This window comes from Ambystoma mexicanum, chromosome 14 (genome assembly GCF_040938575.1).
Source record: "Ambystoma mexicanum isolate Mex_15411 chromosome 14, UKY_AmexF1_1, whole genome shotgun sequence".
In the NCBI taxonomy this organism is placed as follows: Eukaryota; Metazoa; Chordata; class Amphibia; order Caudata; family Ambystomatidae; genus Ambystoma; species Ambystoma mexicanum.
The window spans coordinates 475,982,188-476,004,215 of NC_090940.1; the positions used below are offsets into that span (position 1 = coordinate 475,982,188).

The window sequence follows — 22,028 nt, forward strand, 5'->3', positions numbered from 1 at the left end:
CTTTTCAATATATACTTTGCCCCCCTTGCCCACTTGATCTCCTACTTCTCTCCTCATTTCCAGTGTTATGCTGATGAGACACTTCTTTCTTTTAAGCTTCCTTTCTCTTCCTCGACAATCATTCCCGACTGTCTAACTGCTATTCAGGCATGGTGTGCTGCTAACGATCTCTGCCTTAATGCCAGTAAGACTACTCCCTCCAAACCACCTATACTCTGGCCGCCCTCCTTGGGTCCCCTCCCGTCACCCTCGTGTGAGGCTAAAAACTTGGTTGTCACCTCTGACTCTTCTCTCCTCATATCACTGACCTTCCAAGAAGGCCCACTATTCGCTTCACCCCCTCAGATGAATTCTCCCTTTACTCCCCTTCCACCAGAAACTCAGCGTCTCCAGAGCTCTGGTTCTCTCAAGACTTTATTAATGTAACAGCCTCTTCCTTAATCTGCCTCTCTCCTCACTTCACCCTGTTGAACTAATCCAGAATAGGACTGCAAGACTTATCCTTTGCCTCAAGCCCAGGCACCACATCTCTGCAGCCCTACAAATCTCTCCACTGGCTCCCGGTGGTTGCAAGGATCAAGTTCAAGACCCTCTGCATCATCTACTAGACTTTCGGGATGTCGCTACATTTAACTATCTGTCCCTAAATACCTCTCTGCTAGTGTGCTTCGGTCCTCTAGCTCCAACTCTCTGCAGATCAGACGTTTCTTCAAGCAGAGCGTGGGGGTAGAGCTCTATCTCTGGCAGTAGCCTTCCTCTGGAACGGCCTCCCTGCCCCTCTCTGTCTTGAGCCGGACCTCCCTAAGTTCCAGAAGCTCCTCAAGACCTTCCTTTTCTCGTCCTCCTCCTCTCTGGAACGCTCACCTGGTTCCAACGGAGGCGCGGGCGTGGCTGGGACTGCTGTGACCTCTTCTGCAGAGATGCGTGAGACCCGGAAGATGGACTGGACTGGATTCCCCAACCTGGCTTTTCTGGCTCGGAGAAATATCCCACTGTGTGTGAAAAGGAAGGGTTAATAGTCTGCGGGTGATGTTCCGACCTCCCACTTCCCTTCTCTCCCTCCGTGAAACCCTTTTGGGATTCCCTGCGAAGACTCACCTTAGGGACCGAAATGACGAGCTCTCCATCCTGCTTCTGATGCAGGGGCGCGTTGTGATTCCAGTTACTTCACTGGATTGATGAGTTTAAACTAGTTTGTCCATTCCCGTCGTACCGCAAATGTTTATGGCAAGTTTGAGTTTATATTCACTCATCTGTTCTTTTCTTTCGCAGGTGCTGGAGAAGATTCCGGGTTGCAGGCGATTTGGATGAAGCCAAATTCTGGTAAGAATTCCGATGAGAGATTCCTTTGCAGTTTTAAGTATCTCCTTTAATGTCCAATGTCTTTTTCCCCATAGGGGCCGGGGTACGGCAATGCCGGAGGTAAGGCGCCGACCCGAAAAGAGTGCTGTGTCTCTCTTGCAAATAGGTAAGTCTTGAGTGAGCGTATTGCTAATGTTCTCACATGCTCTCACTAATACAATGTCTGTTTCATTTCCCCTTAGGGGCCGGGGTGCTGAGATGCCGAAGGTATGGCACAAACCCGAAGGCGGAGAGGGAAGTGATCCACAGGTAAGTTCTACTTAGATTCGTGTTTCCCTTCTCACCTCTCTTTCTCCTTCCTTCCAATAGGTGCTGGATGGCGGTGGAAGCTCCGGATGGACGTCGCAGGACTCGAAAACGCCACGTGCAGGTGAGTGAAATGCAGCGTGCTGCGCGCGATGCGATGCGCGTTTAAAATGTTTGCCTTCTTTGCAGGATCGTCGGCGTGCAGAATCCGGAGTGCAGATGTATCAGGTAAGGTTCTTGTTTTCACCTGTTCTCTTCCCTTTTCTTCTTTAGGTGTTTCCAGGATGCTGGCAGGCGTGATGGAGGACCAAGGCAGGAGCAGGCACGGTGAGCGTCCAGCTGCTAAGTGCAGAACAACGCGAAGCGTGGCCTGCTGCTTGGGTGTGGCTTAAATAGCCTTTCAAGTAGTTCCAGGTATGTATTCTTCCCCCAGAAATATGTATTCCTCCACCGGTCACACCCTAGAGATCAAGTAGTCCCTAGAAAAATAGTTCCTTCCGCTCTTGGAAGTTGCAGCATGGTCTGCACAGGTAAGTTTACACAAAGCACTACTCCCAACCTACTTCTGTATGAGCCTGGCGCCAGGACTGATGTCCACTATGAGCCTGACGCCAACGGCGCCAGGACTGAGTCCAAAGGGCCCCCATCTGGGGCTGCTGGGACTTCCCTTGAATGCATGGTGTCTGTCTCTGAGGGTGCCGGGCCTGGTTTGGCTCCTTGGAGGCAGGCATCATGACACTCTCTCCCGCTCCCCTGTTAACATTCTCCTGTCGCTATGACTGGATGCCATGTCCCTTATGAGTCTCGCTGTGGTCAGGCCTTCCTTCATCCAGTCTCCTCTTCTCCCCTTCTTACCAGCACTTGCCCTCAGGCTCCCTTCCATGATTAGCCTTCCAAGACTGGTCCTTGCACTATCACCCTACCCCTTGCTTCCCCTGGCACTATCCCACCTCGTCACCCCTTAGCACTTGCCCAGGACCCTGGGTCCCCTCCCTCCAGTACTTTTGCCATTATCCCTCCCCTTTCCCATCCCGTTCCCTGACCTGCCCCCCTACACTTCTTGATACTGCACTTGCATGATTATGTTGTTTTCATCTGTGTCTCCCGCCCCTCTCTTTTGTCTTGTGGTGCCAGGAAACACTTTCTGCTGTAAAGGCACCATACAAATGTTCAATACATAAATACTCTCCCACTTAGTCTCACTCCTACACTGACCTTAATCACCATACAGGCACTCTCACACCCAAGTACAACTTTCTCTCGCCAACCAAAATCTAACCTTAAGCACACTCTATGTTAGTCTCCTGCATGTTCCGCTCCACCATCCCTACCCGACTGGTCTAATGGCCCGCCTCCTCACCCCTTGACCTCATCCAAACAACCCAAATTCAGCCCTTTACCCTTCCTTCACTCTGTTAATGTTAATGTTAAAAGACATTTGTACCATGCACTATCACCACCAGAGTGGTCCCCTGGCGCTCTAACTGCTCAATCGGAGTGTAGCCTTCCCATGGGTCTAACTGACTTTTTCCCAGGGGCTGGATTGTAAAGGGAAACATGCATAACATGTCCATTTAGCCCCCTGCCCTGATCGAATACAAAAACCTACTGGTATCAACGTGCATGGTACACTACAGCGAGGTGCTGGTGCACAGTAAGCTGGATGCTTCTTAGCTTAGTTTCTTTAGTGTTTCTCTTTCTAGTAGGTTGGATAGCTTCTCATTCGCCAACAGTAGTTCTGGTAACTGGAGTCCTTGTCGCAGCTCTCTCGTGGGTCAGGTGTCTGGTATGCTGCAGAGCGGTCTGAAAGAAAACCGAGAGAACACTGGCACGCATGTTGCACAGCAGGCATGGGATGATTAAAATTGGTACTTCCCACTTGCAACATGGCACAATAGGGAGTAAAAGTGACTGGGACCCTCCAACTCCCTCATATCACCTCTGGGGCTGGACTGGCTCTGGAAAACACCCGGTAGACCTCCTTTGCTGGGATGAAAAGTGACCCTCATAACCCCTTGACAAGGTCAGGTCCCTGACTGTTCAAATTATGATTAAAGTCTCTCTAAGCATGACAAGGTATTACAGATCTCAAAATGGATCAGTCCCTCTCTCAATGCTTCTTACCTGGCCTGGATTTCACATCTCAACAGAGTTAGGATGATTCAATTTCTTTTAGTATGACATGGGACTACATAGTACAAAGAGCATCAGTTTCTCACTCTCAGACCACTCAGATTATTCAAGTTCCTACTATAATTGGGTCGCACTTTTGGGACTTCTCTGTTTGCTTGTTTCGTCTCTGCTTGACTCAATGGCCTGTGCAGCTTTTTTTCTCCATACCTTAATTGGTCAACTTGACCAGTCTCACTTTTCCCAAACTGTTGTGTACTGTTTCTCAATTACCAGATGCTGCATTCTTTTCTGGGCTTGCTCACTTCATCTACATCTGCAAGGCTGTGTGTCCGAGTCTCTGTCAGGAGGTTCAGCATACTTAGTGAACACAACCTACCATCTAGGTGTTATGCTCTGTTCTGCCTTTTACTCAGCTCTAAAAAATGACCTCATTCAGGTCTGTCCCTCTCATTTATATTAGTGCTTTGGTGGGCCAAAAACTATCTTCCTCACTCTTATCTTCCCTTCTCAGCTCCTCTTTAGCATTCTGGGGCTAGAGCTTCAGTTTATCACTCTATAGCAGTGGTCTTCAAACTTTTTTGGCCAGGGCCCCCCTGAGCAAAATTTGGGCAGGTCGGGACCCCCCAGAAATGCCAAATGGACAGTATATATTGCGCGCCGTCACCTGCTCCCATCAAAGTCGCTGGGCTCCCTCATCCCACTCCTACCCAGTCGCTGGTCTCTCCCCACCCCATCACACACCCAGGGCTCTCCCCACTCTGCTCCCATCACTATCCCATGGTTCCCGCCCATTTTGCTCCCACCATAGTCCCTCGGTTCCCCCATCCCGTTCCCAACACAGTCTGAGGGCCAGTGGCGGCTGGTGAATCTTTTTTAAGTGGAGGGGCATTAAGGGGAGGTTCGGGGGGGTTTCCCCCTGTGAATTTTTTTTTAAATAATAGGTTAAAATGTTGCATTGTAGAGCATACTTTTAACAAAAAATGGGTAAATAGCCAAACAGTTTGCAATTGTTGCTGGGAGTCCAGGGGGCAGGCATTGATATTTTATTTCTATCGCGCTCGTACACAAGTGTTTCAGAGCGTGACAAGGCAAGGGAGGGGAACAGAGGAGAATAAAACAGCGATCTTACTAGGCCCAGTGACATTGAGAACGCGCAAGTGTGAGGGGAAAAGTGCATGGAAGGGGGGAGAAGTGGAAAGTGCGAAGCAGAGGAGAAACAGATAAATAACAATAAATAAATAATAAAGGCAACAAACAGTGGTAGTGCAGCCAGCAATTTGCAAGTGCTACGTTTAAGGCAGCAGACAGGGTAGGTCTGATAAGTGCAGGAAGAAAGATGGTTCTCCTCAAGTTTTAGAGTGGCAGGGCGCTGTTCCAGAGGGAGGCCCCAGCCGAAGACGGAGATCTACCCCCAGCTCGTTTTTTTGATAAACGACTGACCCTGAGGGAGTTGGAGGTAGAGGAGTGAAGAGCTCGAGAGGGGAGGTATTTGCGGAGGAATAGCTGAAGGTATTTTGGACCGAGGCCCCAGAAAGCCTTGTGGACAAGGCAGAGGGTTTTGAATGATAGATGTCCGGTAAAAAGATACCATCCCTGTCCCCTGGGCCCCACTGGTCCTAACACAATGAACATGATTATGTGTATATGCAAGGCGCTGCACATTCATACAGCAATCACTCTATCATTCACATGAGCATCCATCACCATACACTCACTCATAACGCATCCATACACATGTTTAAATAAAAACAATGAACATAAACGTACCTTCTGCATTGGCCTGTGTGTGGGTGCTGCTCCAGCTGCTCTGTCCGTATGTGCGAGGAGGCGCAGGAGCTCCCCCTCGGACATACAGACATGCAGTGCCCCAGCCAGCATTTCCAATGAGCTATGCAATGCTGGCGAAGCAAAACGCCCCAGCACTTGCATGGCTCAGTGAGCATGTGCGGCTGGGGAACTAAACTGAACTGTCAAAGGGAAACAGTGTTTCCCTTTGACAGTTCAGCCAGCCCAGGAGCACTCCATTAGCTGGATAAAGCAGCTGAGGGAGTGCTCACTGTTTCACTGGGCTGGCTCCTTAGCTCCTCCATAATGGGTGAGGGGCCACTATGCAGTTAGTAATGTTGACCATTGTTGCTGAATATATCACAATTTACTTACATTTTAACACAAAGCACCCCTTTGGGTACTATTGAAACAGTGGGCTTCATAACTACTCTGGCGGTAGCTGTGCCGGTAAAACCGGCACGGCTGCCACTGGAGTTGCATCCGGGTCTGGCACCCGCGAATGGGCAATTACTAGGTCATGCCGAGTTAGGCGGACATGATAATTGCCCTTTCGAAGGTGCCGGTAGATCCCCATTCCCATTTGAGCCCCATATGGCTCAAATGGGAAGGGGGAGCTCGGATGCACCGGCACCGTTAATAACGGTGCTGGTGCATCCGACGAGCTGAGGTCAGACCTGGCGGGGGCTGTCAAGCACCCACGAGCACAACTCTTACTATGGTGGAACGGTAGCAACGGTGCTGGTAGCTTACCAGCACCGTTGTTACTGGTCCGCCATAGTAGTAATGAGGCCCAGTCTGTGACTAAAGGAATGAATATCCATTTACAACTGTGGGCCACTTTTTCATTGTTGCCTGAGACAGTTTCATGCTTCAGCCCGCCCATGTGGGCCACCCCTGACCATTTCTTCCAATCTAAAAAAAAAATAAAAAAAAAAAAAATCTTTTTTCATGCTGAGCTCTCAGGGCCCCCCTGGGATGCACCCGCGGACCCCTAGGGGGTCGCGACCCACAGTTTGAATACCACTGCTCTATAGGAATGTGTCATTTCCGCTTGCAAATGCAGCTCCAACCCACCTTTGTTGCTCCCTTCCTCAGTCCTCCCCACATCAAGAGTAAGTGTCCTTAGTTGGGATGGAAGTATTACAACAGCTGCATAAGAGAGATAGAAAGACTGTGATCATTCCTAGAAGAATTCACAAGAGAAACTGAACGCTGCTGTAGCTAGAGAGTTGTTTCCTTTGAAGAAAGCAAAAGGAAAGCCACCTCAGAACCTTCATGCTGGCAATTCTGGGAAAAGGATAACATGGTTAGAGAATGAAGCCAAACAAACAGCCCTGAAATAGCAAGAGCAAAAGAAGATGTACAAAGTGTGGAAAGTGGAGGAGTGGTGGCACCTGTCTAAAGCAAAAAGAAAAAGACTAAATAGAACTGAAGGTGATAAGATGGTTTGAAGTGAAAAATGTAGATTGTGTATGATCTTCAAAATATAGAATAACTGCAACAAATTGGTTTATTTCATATTATTTTGAACCACTCCTCCACATTATAAAAAAACAACTTGTAAAGTAGTAGACTGTAGTCGGAATGCAGGGTTCACAGGGTAGGATTTATTGCTGTGTTAACCTTTCCACCAGCCCCTCATTATAAACAACAAAACTTGCTTAAATGTGGCTCAGCAGGCTTGCTCGGGGAAAAAGGTGAACCAATTCAGAGTTCGCATGAATGTCCTCTTAACCTTTGCTCCTCTTTGAAAGAACAATAATCAGGTCACATGAATTCCTTTCCCCGGACACTAGCTTTCCATTCCTTCGCCAGCTGTCCAAATTGGGTTTATAAAAAACAAAACAAAGAGATGGTAAACCCACGGAAACACTGTCCTTTGAAAATGGTTTACGGCCAGGTTTTCCTTGTCAGTGAATCCGCTTCGGTAGTGTTCCCCGGCGCTGCCGCTCCTCGAGCCTCTCCTGGCGCAGAGTCTGCCTCTTGAGAAGGATCTCTGCGATGCCACGCCTACAGCCTCCTAGTACGCCCAATGTACATCACCTGGGGATTCATCCCACTTCTCTGTGGTCTCCGGCCAGTGCTGCTGCTGTAATGAGAGACCCCTGATGAGTTTCCCGGTGCTTCTTTTAACTCATGCTTTGCTCCTCTCTTCCCCTCAGCTTCCACCCGCCTTTCCTGCCCACTTCCCACACCTGCAGCCAGTTTTCCTTTACTCCTCCACCCTGCTCCATGCACGGTTTGTCCATTCCAACCTGTACTGTTATGGGCGTACCTGTCACTGTACCGCATGACAGGGCTGTATCTATACCGCTTCCCTTTGTTCATTTTATCTTTTCCCCCACCTGGTCTCCATTTCCCGTGGTGGTTTATGGGACATGTAGTTTTGTTCTATCCTGCTGATATAACTTTTTGGGGGCTGGGTCTGAAAGTTAGAATAGGGTTGTCTTATCTCCATTGCCTCTTTGACCTCCTCACACAACTATAACAATCTTTTAAGAGAACTCCATACCCTAGATATTGTCTGAAACAAGTGAAAATATGCGACTCTAGAAAGTAACACATATTGTGTATCTCATGAGCTTCATAATATACTCCCTTCACAAGTCCACTTGGCATCACATCAAGGGAAACTTCAAGGCGGTACAAAAAAGATGGTCACCTAATAAAGGGCTCCTAAGTCTCTGACCCCCTTTAAATGAAAATTTCAGGTTTGACAGAGACTTGAGGAACAAACTGTTAATTTCTGAAGAAGAAACTGGCAAACCCACACATTCATTTATGCAATACTAAAGACGTTGGTGTCAGATCTCTGAGGGTCCTTAACTACTTTGTCTTATTTAATTGCTTGTATTTAGGACTTATCCCCATTCATTGCTGAGTATAGTGCACGTATCTGAAAAACAAGATGATCAGGTCAACCAAATATGAAACAGAGGTTTGAAATCACTTACAAATCAACAATCATAGTAGCTTCACATTTTTTTGAAAGCAGTGATTTATCAGACACTGGAAAGTAATGCCAAGAATATCAGAAAAAATTTACCTTAGGGCCAGGAAGGACTTCATTTTGCTTTAGTGTCAGTTGAAGCTTCAATTTTCCTATCATGCTACCAATCTGCACCGGGTCAGATAGTGCTACTGCTGGTGTCGTTCTTGTAAACTGTGGGTGAGGTTCATACATAATTTTTGGATTCCAGCTGGGAGAAAGCTTTGGTTCAGTTTCCTGGGGGGGGGAGAATAAACTTCACTTGAATTGAATACGGATATGCCTGTTCCTTACCTATTTACATTTAAACATTTGTTAATTGAGGATTAAAGAAAGCGTGTGTTCAATATCACATATGGTAGTCCATCTCAATGAGATTCTCTGGAATTTATTCACCAAAATGAAAATTATATAACTTAAAGGTACAGGGGTTACAGAAATTAAAAACAACTTTGGAGATTGGCACTCTACCTATATCTGTGGGAAAAAAGGTGAATTCTTTTAGGTGAATGCAAAAAGGTGAAATACTATACAACATAAAGAATATGATATTCACCTGTGAAAGTTTCTCGATTTTTGGCACTCCCAACCACAATCTGTGTTGGTTTTCTGGCAGTGGAAATGTAACCTTTCACCACAACTACACTTGTGTATTCACACTGCAGCTTTTGTCTGGACCCATCGAGGGCAAAAGCCAACCCAGAAAACTTGGTACATGATGCTGGTACACAGGGCTTTCTACTGGACGCATCACAGTAAATTTGCACAAGATCCATGAAATCCAGGCTAAACAAATAATTATTTGGGTCCAGAAGATTAAGTAATAATGCTTTTAAAATGGAAAGTAATGCATTTAATGGGAAACACAAAAGCTCAGCATATGTAGTTTTCTATCCAAGATCACACAGCTATATAAGAATGCAATCTCACCATCTGCCAGTGCAGACTTCTTTTTGCTCAATAGGTTCTCAATACAGACACAATTGAATCCCTGAGATTCATGGATCTCTGCGTCATACGGGCTTGCATAAAATGTTGATAGATAACTGGTATCATGAAGTACAGAGCGGATAACAAAGAGACATGGCATTAAAGTGGGTTTGTATGAAAGTTGTATTACAATGCTTCTCAAGAAAACAAAGAATTCAAGCAAACATATTAAACAAGATGCCAAAGCTCAATAAAGTACTTGATAAGGATTCTTCCCCATAGTTCCATCTACCTGCCAACCACCTTACGGATCCACTTTCCTCCTGTACTAGGGTATACCCTTCCTTTCAGAGGGCGTCAAGTTATGTCAGAATGGCAATTCTTTAGGGCAAGAAAAAAGGAGAACAAAGTGGTCTTTTCAAAATTGTTTCTAACCACGTGCTCCTTTTCGAATAGACTTGCCGATGCATCACAAAACACAGTCTCTTGAATGAAAAAATAAACAAAAATACTGGTTTTCTCCTGCTCCCCGCGTGGGTGGCGGTCGGTGGTCCGCCTTTGATTTCCCCTTGAGCGCAATATCTTTGGACGACTGAGGCTGTGGAGCTCCCAATCAGCAGGTTAGCAATCTTGCAGAAAAGCGCACTAAAAACGTGTATAACCTTGCATCATTACTTGCAGATGACCGCCAGACTTTTACTGGGTTTTCATGCTTTTTTCGTGCAAAACTCCTTAAAGCACATGGTGCATTTCATCTACATGCATCAAATTCAACCATGTCTCCCGTTCTAAGATGGCCGCACACATCGTTGTCGAGTTTGGTCATGATAACTACATAGCAAGCCTCTGACTGGCTAACAGGGCTTTCTTCTTGGCCTATCGGGAGCCGTCAGGCGTTGAGTAAGCCCCCAGCATGAAGGCCCTAAACAAAGGCCCCTGTCTGAACCTCTCTGGAGCCAAGCCAGAGGATGCACCTCTCCCAGTAGCCTCTCAGAATCACTCCCAATAGACTTCATGCGTACTTGGTCCCCTGCATGCTTTGTCCTCGAATCAAAATCTGACTTCAATTGCCCTGGTAAGCAATTAGGAAACGCATTAGTCCACCTACCGCCCTTGGACACTATGACTGCTCACATTGCTGCCTGATCCTTTCCTACCTGCCTAATATGTAATCCTCTAATCTCTGCACCAATAGTACTATGCATCGTGATGTGCCGCACACTGATTGCATTTCTACTGCTGTCTTCATGGTTTAGGACGATTGTACCGAAAAAAAATGGTTGCAATGACCAAAAGTTGTAAAAATGCTACCACCAAAGGTTCGAACATCAAAAGTTCGAACCTTTGGTGGTAGCATTGTAAAAAAATAAAATGGGGGCTGCGGGGGTGTCCCTGCATCGCCCCGCTCACTGCCACAGCCTTCTGTTAAAAAAAAAGAAAAAAGGACCCTGCAACGGCAGTTCCCGATCACGGAAGTGAAAGGGAACTGGCGCTGCAGGAACCCAGCGTGAAGATAAAGGTAAGTGGGGTTTGTTTATGTTGGGTGTGTGTGTGGGGGTGTGCTGAAGGTGTGGGTGAGGGGGTGTTATGGGTGTGTTGTGTGTGTGAGAATTAGTGTGTTTTCGCATGAGAAAGGTGCAAACTTTTGGTAGTTTGCACCTTTCTCATGCAAACGATTTGCCCGCGGTTACTGGAACAGGACTGTGGGAAAGTTCTATTGACAATTATTGCTTAGAAATTCTCTAATACTTGTCCCGGTTATTATACTTGTATAGGTTTTTGAAGGTCAGGTCCAATCTCTAAGCAGGCTAGTCCTTTGTCTATGTTCATACAATAATTCATACCTTGGGGCTATTTTGTGGTGACTGATCTGCAAGAATACCCTGCCGTCTTTCCCCCAATCTCCAGCTGGACAATATCATCCAACCTGTCTGCAGTCCATTTCTTCTCAAGCTTCTCTTCTGCATTCCTCTATCCATTAGATTCTGGCAATGGAGAACTTGGAGTAATCATGGAGAAATGTGAATGAACCTTGATTTCTTTTGGGAAGCTTAAAGGCATGGTCTAGTAAAAATTTTTATATGTCCCTACGGGTCGGCCATGTTTTTTTAAGCCTAAGTGGCTCGATTTTAGAAAACTTTCCTATGGACCTTACCAGAGTTTTCATCCATTAAACGCACGCGAAAACAAGCACCAGGGAGCCGCCATTTTCTGTTAATCCTATCTTTTCCCCCCATCGCCCTGGCTGACCTGCTTTTGCGGCACTAAATCAATTCCCCCGCCCCTGAGCCTGTCATCAGCAGACTTGTACCGCCCATTTCACAACGCCAAAGCACGCCTTGTGTCAACATTCGCTGCGCTTCAGCTAATGACGTGTCGCCATGGAAATGGCAGGACGCCTCTTTCTTCAATAAGTATAAACAGACTGTTTCACAACACACAGAAGCAGATTTTCGATTCCATTCCCCTCTCTGTGTTACTTTGAGTATTCTGTGACTCGTTTCAGTGCTCTGGTCAGCTACCTTCGCCGCTTGTAGCCCCTGTGAACAGATACCAGTACCACCGCTATAAATTATTTTAGTTTGTTTAACACAATGGCTACAATAATGCCCTACATGTACGAGCCCGAGTATACTGAGGAGGAACTACTGGAAAGGGAAGCACGCGAAAACGATGGGGATTCGGACGGCAGTTGGCAGGACGAATCAACAGATGAAGAGCCTGGGCCTAGTCGAATGGACGGCGTCTCCACCTGGTGCACATGCAATCGGTGCGAGCTAATGCCAACTGAGGATGAGAACTGCTGCTGCCGAGAAAACTCGGGATGCCTGGCCTACATTTCGGAAGGCGAGCCACGAACGCAATGCATCACCGAGCTGCCAGACTTCAGGGCAGCCTGCCTCACAAGGGCCGTGTTGAGAATAATGATGGTGCTTATGCACGAACTTCACGCAACTGTTTGTCCTCGTAATCCGAGTAACGAGTAAGTATACTCTGCTTGTCATGCCACTCCTATTTCATGTTCTTCTACTATATCCGAAATTACATCTACATATCATTGTAACGCATTTAAGTCATTCAGTAGTGTGCATTGTCTAGATAGCATTTGTCCGTGCAGAATGCCATTAGTTACAAGAATTGTCATTGACAACAAACATTTATTAAACTTATCTTGGTCATTTAAAAACAGTTTGTTTCATTCCTTTTCACAGGTGGTACAGGCTAGTGGCCTATCGTTCCTTTACATGGTGGCTCCACGGGAGGCTTGGACACCGCGTTCGAAGAGTGATACCCGCCTGTGCCGTTCGTACCATTAGAGAAACGTTCCAGAGTGACAGCGGTCAGTTCAGGGGATTTTCTCTCGCTGTGCTGCAACCTGAACTGTACAATGTTTAAAGTCTTGTATTTTTGTGTCATCAAAATAAGATACAAAATAAAACACCACATATATTTTAACAACGGTTGTTTCGATTTTTTAAATGAATCAAGTGTGTCTCCGTTCAAGGATGGACGTCAGACATCTGTGCTCTGAATGGGTGAAGGTCTGGTCGCTGTGAAGCATGGTGGTCACTATCTATCTAAGCTAACATAACATATTCTCGATAATGCATGCACTAAATAACACTTGTTCAAAGTCTTTCAGTGGGTTATGTCTCTATAAAAGTCACACATATGTCTATACTTACAATTACCATTGGATTATACAGGCCTTAGGGTCTTGACCACTATAATACAGCGGTTGAAGTGTGGGTCTGTGCTCACAAGAATCTCTGGTATGTGGCATTTGTTATTGATAAGCAACGATATACTATCATTGATTTAAAGACGATATACTATATATTGATATAAAGGCGGTTCGCGCCAGTGGATGCGCGCTGGCATGGGGGGCTGTCAGGGGCGCGAAAGGCCAAGGTGCCAAACTACATGTACACTTCAAAAGGTATCCCACGCCAAGGGGCCATCGGTCACATGGCCTCCTCAGACCCCGTGTCTCCAGCCAGGCCTCCCCTTGAAGCAGGCCGCCCCCCTGCAATCCACATAAGTGTGTCTCCATTCAGCAGTCTTCCTGTGCCTTATCTGCACGCCCCAGGCCCATCCATCCCACCCCCCTCTATCAAAGGCAGTTTGCGCCAGTGGATGCGCGCTGGCATGGGGGGCTGTCAGGGGCGCGAAAGGCCAAGGTGCCAAACTACATGTACACTTCAAAAGGTATCCCACGCCAAGGGGCCATCGGTCACATGGCCTCCTCAGACCCTGTGTCTCCAGCCAGGCCTCCCCTTGAAGCAGGCTGCCCCCCTAAGACCACGCCACGACATACATACGTCATTCATTCACAAACACACCCCTGTTTCTAATACTTTATAAACCACTTGATATGTCTCATGAGATTATCTTTGTGCTTTGCAAGTCAACTCCTGAACGTGTTACCTGGAAACCACTGAGATCTACGCTAATCTGCTTGTCGTCGTGCTATCCGTGAACTTCTGTGACCGCTTAGAGCAAACCCATCAGTGTGCTACCTGTGGCCACCCACCTATTCTCCTGCAACATACTGCTCTGCTTGCTGAATCCAACTGTTTGTTGGTCAAGGTATGGCCATGTATCCTAGTCATATTTCGCAGATTTTTAAATTTCTATCTATTTGCGAGTAGAGTGCACAATAGTGCTATGTTCATTGGTCTCATTGCTATTGACTTGAGTTTCCATTGCTATGCTATCAATAGATCTATTTATTTTCATCTGTGTCTATTGTCATCGAATTGCACCCTTCGGGAGTCCAGTCTATAATGTAACCATGTTTCCTTCTCGTGCAATACAGAACATCCAAGGGATGAGTCACGTGTTCAGTTTTCAGTCACATCATTTATACATTTCTGCAACTTATGCAAATACTAAGCCACACATAATGAACTGGTATAGTTCCTGCGACCAAAACAAACCTTGCATTGATCATTGTATGATTCATTTACTTTTGTATCAAATCTTTATTCTTGAAGATTGTATAATAATGTTGATATTTACTTTTCAGATTTATCAACAATGGCTGCCTGTTCGATTGGCGGTTGCCCTTCGAAGACCCATTCGAAATCTGAAGGCACTAAAATGCATGTATTCCCGAAAACTGTTGATCGAATAAGAGAATGGGTCAGACATTGTGGATATCCACTGGATGAGCTGGAAAGTAGAGTCCAACAAGTCTTACAGGACAAGAGGGGTGATCGATACCGCATCTGCAGCCGGCACTTTTCCTTGGACATGTACACAACATCTTGGGTAACAAAGAAGAATAAACGGCGAATGACACGGAAATTGCTCGAAAATGCTATTCCCACTCTATTCGTTCACATTCCGCCACCGGTGAGTCAAGTGTCCGGATTTAGCTTTAGGCCTTGTGGTAGTGTGTAGGTATCCGAACAGATTCATTGATATTGTAGGTGTTCTATCCCTTGTAATAATTTCGATATTGATATGAGTGTATAGTTTTTTGAATAATGACATTTACCAATATATTCTTTTTCGATTTCATAACCCACAAATGCAATGTATATATATGGGAACGGGGAACTGTGCTGTTGTCACGCCCCCCGGTTTCCTAGGGCATTCTTATGTCCAGGGGAGAAGCCCGTGGCGTTTGGCCTGGCGTTTACAGCAACGCCGACGCCACCGCCGGTAAACAACTACATCTCCCAAGAGGACCGTGCCTGCAAGGATCCTTTGGAACGTTTTCACTTTCTTTTGCGTGCGTTTCACGCCTCCTTTGTATTCACTTCCTATATCTGGCCACGCCCCCAGTAAGCCGGTGCTCCTAAACCGTTGCGTTACGCGAGCTACGCTCCTGGGATAAGTTGTTCTTTTCCCTATTCCTTGCTTACCTGGTTGCCGAATCCTACCTTTGCCTTGGACCTTGTTATCCGTTTTCCTGATTCTGTCTTACACCTCCGTTTGATCTCCTCCCCTGCTCGACCATGGAATACCCACCGGACTTGCTTTGGGTTCTGCTCCTCATGTCTGGCTCCCGGATCCCTTCAACCCCGTATTCCTCAATCGCTCCTGGCCATCCGCTCCCCGAGCGAAGAAAGAAACACCCTACATCCAGGCGTTCGAGAAATCTTACACCACTTCTAATTTCTCCCTGAAGTGTTGTTTACCGCGCTAGCAAGAACGCCGCTGTTTATTTACACCCGGTGAATTTTTGCTTGACCTTTTTTGTTTGTTGTTTTTTTTGTTGGACGCTTTGCTGTGCTCATCATTTGTTGGTGTTTTTGGGACGCTTCGCTGCATCGCTCTGTCTCTTTGGACCTTGGGACACTTGGCTCCTGGCTTCACTCCTTGGATTGTGGGACGCTCTGATGTTTTGTCCCGCTCATTTGATTTCGGAACATTGGATTTTGCTTTCATTCATTGGATTGTGGACGCTTTGCTGTTGACGTTACTTATCCATTATTGGGGGAAAGTCTTTGATCCCCCTTCTTTCAAGAAAGAACACTTCCTCTGACCTTCACTCACTCCCAGTCTTGTGTCTTATCACAAGTAGGTATTCCGCTGGAAAAAAGGAATACACAGGTAAGCTTGTGGGTCTCGGAGGGGGTAGAGGGACTGGAATTGTCAACAAACGGTATGTAATATTTGCTTTGTTTGTTTTCTTCCCTCTAGCTCCGCTGTGCGTTCCGCCTTTTTGCCTGAGCCCTTGGCCTGACAGGTGTTCTTTTCCCTGCACGCTGTGCTCTCAGGAAGGAAGTCTGAATTACTTTAGCGGCATCTAGCCCAAGTGATCCCCCAGACAGATCGTGTAACATACGGAGCGCTACAGCTGTATTGAGCATTTTTCAAGTATTCTGTCGCCTTACCTGGCTATTTTTAATATTGGCATTTCATTATCAATCATTAATTTACCTTTACAACTTCTTTACTATCCCTTGAATCTGAAGCAAGAACATTCTACATCCTTGACGTGGTCGCAGTTATCAACCACTTCTAGCGCGTATCAGGTAATCTTACTAGGCTAATCCGCTACAGACTTGTTTTATGCATGTCAAGTAATATTTTTATTTTATCGTGTAATCATTTTACCAAATGTTTGGTTAGTGCTTTCCAATTGATATACACCTTAGTTATCGTCCACTGGTGTTTGTTTTCAGTTATAATTAGTGTTATCCATACTAATGCAAGTACTGTCTTTCAGGGAGATGCTGAAGCGTCCGCCACATCTACAACATTTGTAGATGTTCTTCACCAGCAGGAGGTATGGATACTGACAGCTCCATCGAGCGTCATCATCAGAGCTGGAATTCTTGTCGTTTGATTGTTCTACACAATGTTTAATTCGTGGTTAGCCGTTGATATGTACCTGTGCTGTAGACCCCAGGTGTGTGTTATGTTTTCACTATTGTACTCCTCACTAATGCAAGTACTATGTTTCAGGCAGTTGATGGAGCGTCAACCCCTGCACTTGATGCAGAGCCTGACATTCAAGTAATTCCAGGGGAAGTGGAAGCGGGACCATGCGTATACGAATCAGCGCAACAGCTTTCGGAAGTGCGCACTACATTTGCAACATCCATAGATATTCTTCAGCAGCACGAGGTATGGATAATGACAGCTCCATCATGCGTGATCATACAACGTGATTCCATTTGCTATACTTTCTTCCCTATTAACGCAAGTGCTGTGTTTCAGGGAGACGACAAAGCTTCCACTACAATCACAACATCCAATTTAGATGATGCAGATGTAAATAAATCGGAGAAATAAGTCGATGAAATGTGATCATATTTAGATTTTCCTTGATTCTTTTGGACAATGCATCATTTGCGGTTATCTCTTTATATGTACCTGTGCGTTCGACCCAAGTGTGTGTTATGTTTCCAATATTGAAAACCATACTAATCCAAGTACTGTGTTTCAGGGAGACGACGGAGCTTCCACCACAATCGCAACATCTCATTTAGATGATGCAGATGTAAAGGAATCGTTGAAATAAGTCGATGAAATGTGATCATATTTGGATTTTCCTTGATTCTTTTGGACAATGCATCATTTGTGGTTATCCCTTTATATGTACGTGTGCCGTCGACCCCAAGTGTGTGTTGTGTTTCCAATATTGAAAAGCATACTAATGCAAGTACTGTGTTTCAGGGAGATGCGGATGCCTCCTCTCCAATACAACCATTCATGGCAGTCCATGCAGAGCCAGAGGTATGGATACTGACAGTTCCATCGAAATAGATCATCACTGGTCGAATACCTGTTGTTTGATTGTTGCACACAATGTTTAAATCGTGTTTGGCTATTGAGATGTACCTGTGTGTTCGTCCTCACGTGTGTTTTATGCTAACAATATTTTGATACATAGTAATGAAAGTACTATGTTTCAGGGAGACGATGGAGCCTCATTCCGTGCTGTCTATGCGGATACAGAAAATATAGTCGTTGCAGCGCAAGAGGAAGGGAGGACATGCGGAAACTAATCGGAGCTACAGCGTGCAGATGTTGAAGGTCGAGTCAAAAAAGTTGCAAAGAAAAAAAATAAAAAAAGGTTAGTTACAAACAGTTCATAACTTTAAAAAAATGTTTGTGCTGGGGACTATTTTATGTTTTTTTCCAGTCAATTCTACTACACTCCATCTTGTGTTTAAACTGAACATCCCTTTTCCAATCTCTCCTCCAGTCACCCGTGGGTGTCAGAACTATACACACACAGACAGTGAAGCGAATGAGAGATGTGGCTTGCCAGACCGTGTACACTATGGAGGAACTATTAATTGAGGCGAGGCGTGTTCAGGCTCGAGATGCTCATGTCCAATGGCCAGAACATGAATTAACTGTGTTTGGAGACTACAGCAAAGTTGCATTGGACCATAGCTACAGTGCGACCGCACCACCACAAGAAGATGTTATTGAATGTATTGAAGATAGCTCTGAAGTAGTTAGAGATCAATTCACACAATCTACACCCGCCAAAAATTTGCCACCAAAAAACCTGTCGACATTATTGTGTTCTCCCATCAATGTTGAAGTAATAGATGTCGAAATGACAGAGAATGAACCAGCAGCATCCATAGACGCATCAGAACTTGATATCAGCGATATTACTTTCCAATGTGTTGAAATCTCCACAGCGTCACAGGCCGAAACAACGTTGACGCAGGATGACAGTCTAATGAAAGAGAGCAAATACATTGTATTCAACAGTTGTTTGATGGAAATTATAAGTATGCTGAAATGTGTGCATTCCATTAGAGGGAAAGTATGTGGGAAGCCATTGATTAATGTGACTCGTCAAATAAAAGGCAGTAACGTCAAAATAAATGCCGCCTGTAGATTAAATCATAGGTTCTCGTGGTCTGCACAACCGATGCTGAGGAAACTGCCAGCAGGCAATCTACTGTGTGCAGCTGCATCACTTTTTAGTGGCTCCAGTTTTAGAAAGTTAGAGGCTTTCTTTCAGTTTGTGGGACTCCATTTCATTTCTAAAGCGCTGTACTACATATACCAACGTGATTATCTGTTTCCGGCCATTAGTGATGCTTGGAAAATTGAACAATTGTCTCTAGCAAGTACATTCGAAGGCAAACGATTCAGGCTACCCGGCGATGGACAGTGCGACAGCCCTGGATTTTCTGCCAAGTACTGCACCTACCACTTTCAGGACATGGATAGTAAGAAAATTGTGAGTTCGGTGGTCGTGCAGGTAACACAATGTACATCGTCAGTGGCCATGGAGAAACTAGGATTTATAAAATCAGTGGAATATCTACAATCAAGGGGAATGCACATCGACCTCATAGCCACGGATAGACACGTTTCAATTGCCAAGACAATGAGAGAGCAGTTCCCACATATTAAACATCAATTTGACATATGGCATCTTGCTAAATCAATCAATAAGAAAATCTCGGCTGCAGGGAAAAAAAAAGGTTTTGAAAGTATTTTGCAGTGGTCACATTCTATCACCAACCATCTTTGGTGGAGCTCAAAAACTTGTGAGGGGTCAGTGGAAATACTACTTGAAAAATGGCGGTCACTGATGCACCACTGTACCAACGTTCACCGCTGGACAGCAAATCAACATTTCCACCAATGTGAACATGGCCCTTTGTCCCCAGAGGAGGCACGGAAGAAGAAGTGGTTGATTCCATCTTCACCGACACACAAAGCCATTGAGAAGATTGTTTTCGACAAAACTCTATCAAGAGATTTGAGAGGACTGACAGAATTCTGTCACACAGGAGATTTGGAGGTGTTCCACAATATGTGCCTAAAGTACAGGCCAAAGCGCTTGCATTTTAGCTTTCGGGGCATGAAACATCGCACTCTACTAGCGGTCTTGGCCCATAACAGCAATGTCGGACGTGAACAATCTAGGACTAGGGGTAAAGTAAGGATGCCTCGCTACACTAAGGTGTTTTCAAAACGAAGTAAGCAATGGGTGATCAAACCAGTCTATGATGAAATGCAGTTCGACTTTGTGAAAGGCCTTATTGTTGCTGTGTTAGAGAAGCACAGATATGGAATTTTGGACATTTCTGTGCAGAGCAGTGATCCATTGCCACCGAACATTGCGACTGTGCCATGCCCACCCGAAGCACAGCTGATTGTGAAGTACAAATCCCGGTTTAAATAATTGCAATACGATTGTCTTTTTGTAAATAAATGTTATTGTACAGTGTACCTGTAAACCTAACCCCTAGCTTCACCATCATGGGTGGCGAACAAGCTGGGTGTCATCTTTGAATTCTCTCTATTCACCTCACATATGTGTATGTATATATTTTTCTCATGTCTCATCTCATGTAAATGTAAATGCTGCGCACTGTTAACGGAGGGGAGGCTTGCGTATTGCAAATAATTATACAAACAAACAAACAAACAATAAATCTCACTTTTAACTCAACTCCTGTGGTACTTTATACTTTCCCTGACCTTCCGCCAAAAATTAAATGTCTCAATTTAGGCTGCAAAGCTTGCAGACAACGGGGACAAAATTGGGGCACTTAGAACGCGCCAGCCAAGCGGGCCGTGGCATTTGGGAGAGAAGCCAGTTCGCATTTGCACATTGAGGCGCACTACATAGACGGATTCTAAACTTCAAGTTCTCACAGATGCCTATACTACGTGATGTTGCAAATAAAGAATGCGTGTTGCAAATAAAGAATGCGAAGGACAGCGCCCAGATGAGGCCCACAAGTCGCACTGGAAGTATAAGGGTCTATTGTTTTTTGACCTTGAGACAGGGACCATGCCGAAAGAACTACATTTGGAGGGGGTGCGCATTAACGTAAGAGACGATAAGGCAGAAAATTCAGAAACTAGACCGAGTTTCATTTTAGTTCAGTATACGAAAAATCGTTGTCAAGAGCACGGTCCGTTTTACAGACTGCATTACGAAGAGACACAATGGAAATTTCAAATATAATGTAAGTAAATCTTTACACGCTTTTATACCGGAATGAAGATTTAATGAATGGATGCATGAATAAATGAATGAAGAGCTAGGAAAAGCAAGTAAAACGTGTTCCTAGTGGGCACATGGGCATGCAGGTCTACTGGTCTCACCGATCTCGGTCCTTGGCCCAGCCTCTTTTCCCTGCACTGCCTACCTGCACTACGGGACTGTCTCTGTATCCTTCAGCCCCTTCTCCCGGCATTTACCTTGCACTTGCCACCAGCTGGCCCTATTATTTAATTTGTATTCAACTAACCATGTACAGCCCTTCCCCATGCGCGATCAGAAAGACACCTGGCCTAGTAGGATCGTTGTCTGTCTGCCCTTGTTCCCCACCTGCCTCGTCACGCCTAGAAACACGAGTATAGGCGCGTTACAAATGCCATAGCATATATCATATCATTCCTCACGCATGTAGACTAACTGTCGTTTATCATTGTGTGTTGGCCTCGATTTATTTCGTTACTTTTCGCATTGATTTTAGAGCCGAACATACTCCATTGAACTATCCTTGCAAGCAAATAGTTTCTGATCGGCTGTAATAAATAAAATAAGTAATATTAATGAAGATCGGCTGGCGAGACTAATTATAATTTTTTTGTTTTCATAACAGGTATTTGCTCCCCTTCTGCTACTGCCATCGGTTTGAGACACCAGCAGATGGCTTTTACAGTAGACACCTGCAGCTTCGTGTGAACAACTGGAGCACACTAACAATTTTATGGGACGATCGCCAAGGGCCCACATGCCCTTACGCTGTACTAGTGGCTAGAAGCAACATATCAACCTTTACGATGGACTAGTGCCTAGTTGATGGAACAGCCTTGCGGTTCACCGTGCTTCCAAAGTGCTTCTTTTAACGAAAAGCAACACCCTGTGTACCATGGCGGATACAGATAAAATAAAATAAATGGCTTTCGGAGTTCATATGGCAATTGCTGAATATTCTCTAAACATTTAATGTAAAATAAATGTACTTTACCAAATGTACCGTGTTGCTGTTTGATTTTAAAGTACAGTTTCATATTCCGAATTGTGGCGTGCTGTGTTGTGAGTTGATCTGTGTTTTTTCCGGGTTCTGTGTGGAGTCGCGTAGAAGACGACTGGGCGCGTTTGCCTACGCAGCACAGTAAC

At 45.4% G+C, this 22,028-nt stretch overlaps 1 protein-coding gene across 6 annotated transcripts in view; it reads right to left on the reverse strand.

Annotated features, from left to right (window-relative positions):
* Positions 1 to 22,028, reverse strand: part of ATG2B (autophagy related 2B) — a 5,509,925-nt gene that overhangs the window by 4,568,539 nt on the left and 919,358 nt on the right. For all 6 annotated transcript variants that reach the window (XM_069637692.1, XM_069637689.1, XM_069637687.1 and 3 more), the window contains one exon: positions 8,576 to 8,755. In XM_069637692.1, coding sequence (XP_069493793.1) covers positions 8,576 to 8,755 — 180 coding nt within the window. The remainder of the gene's footprint in view (positions 1 to 8,575; positions 8,756 to 22,028) is intronic.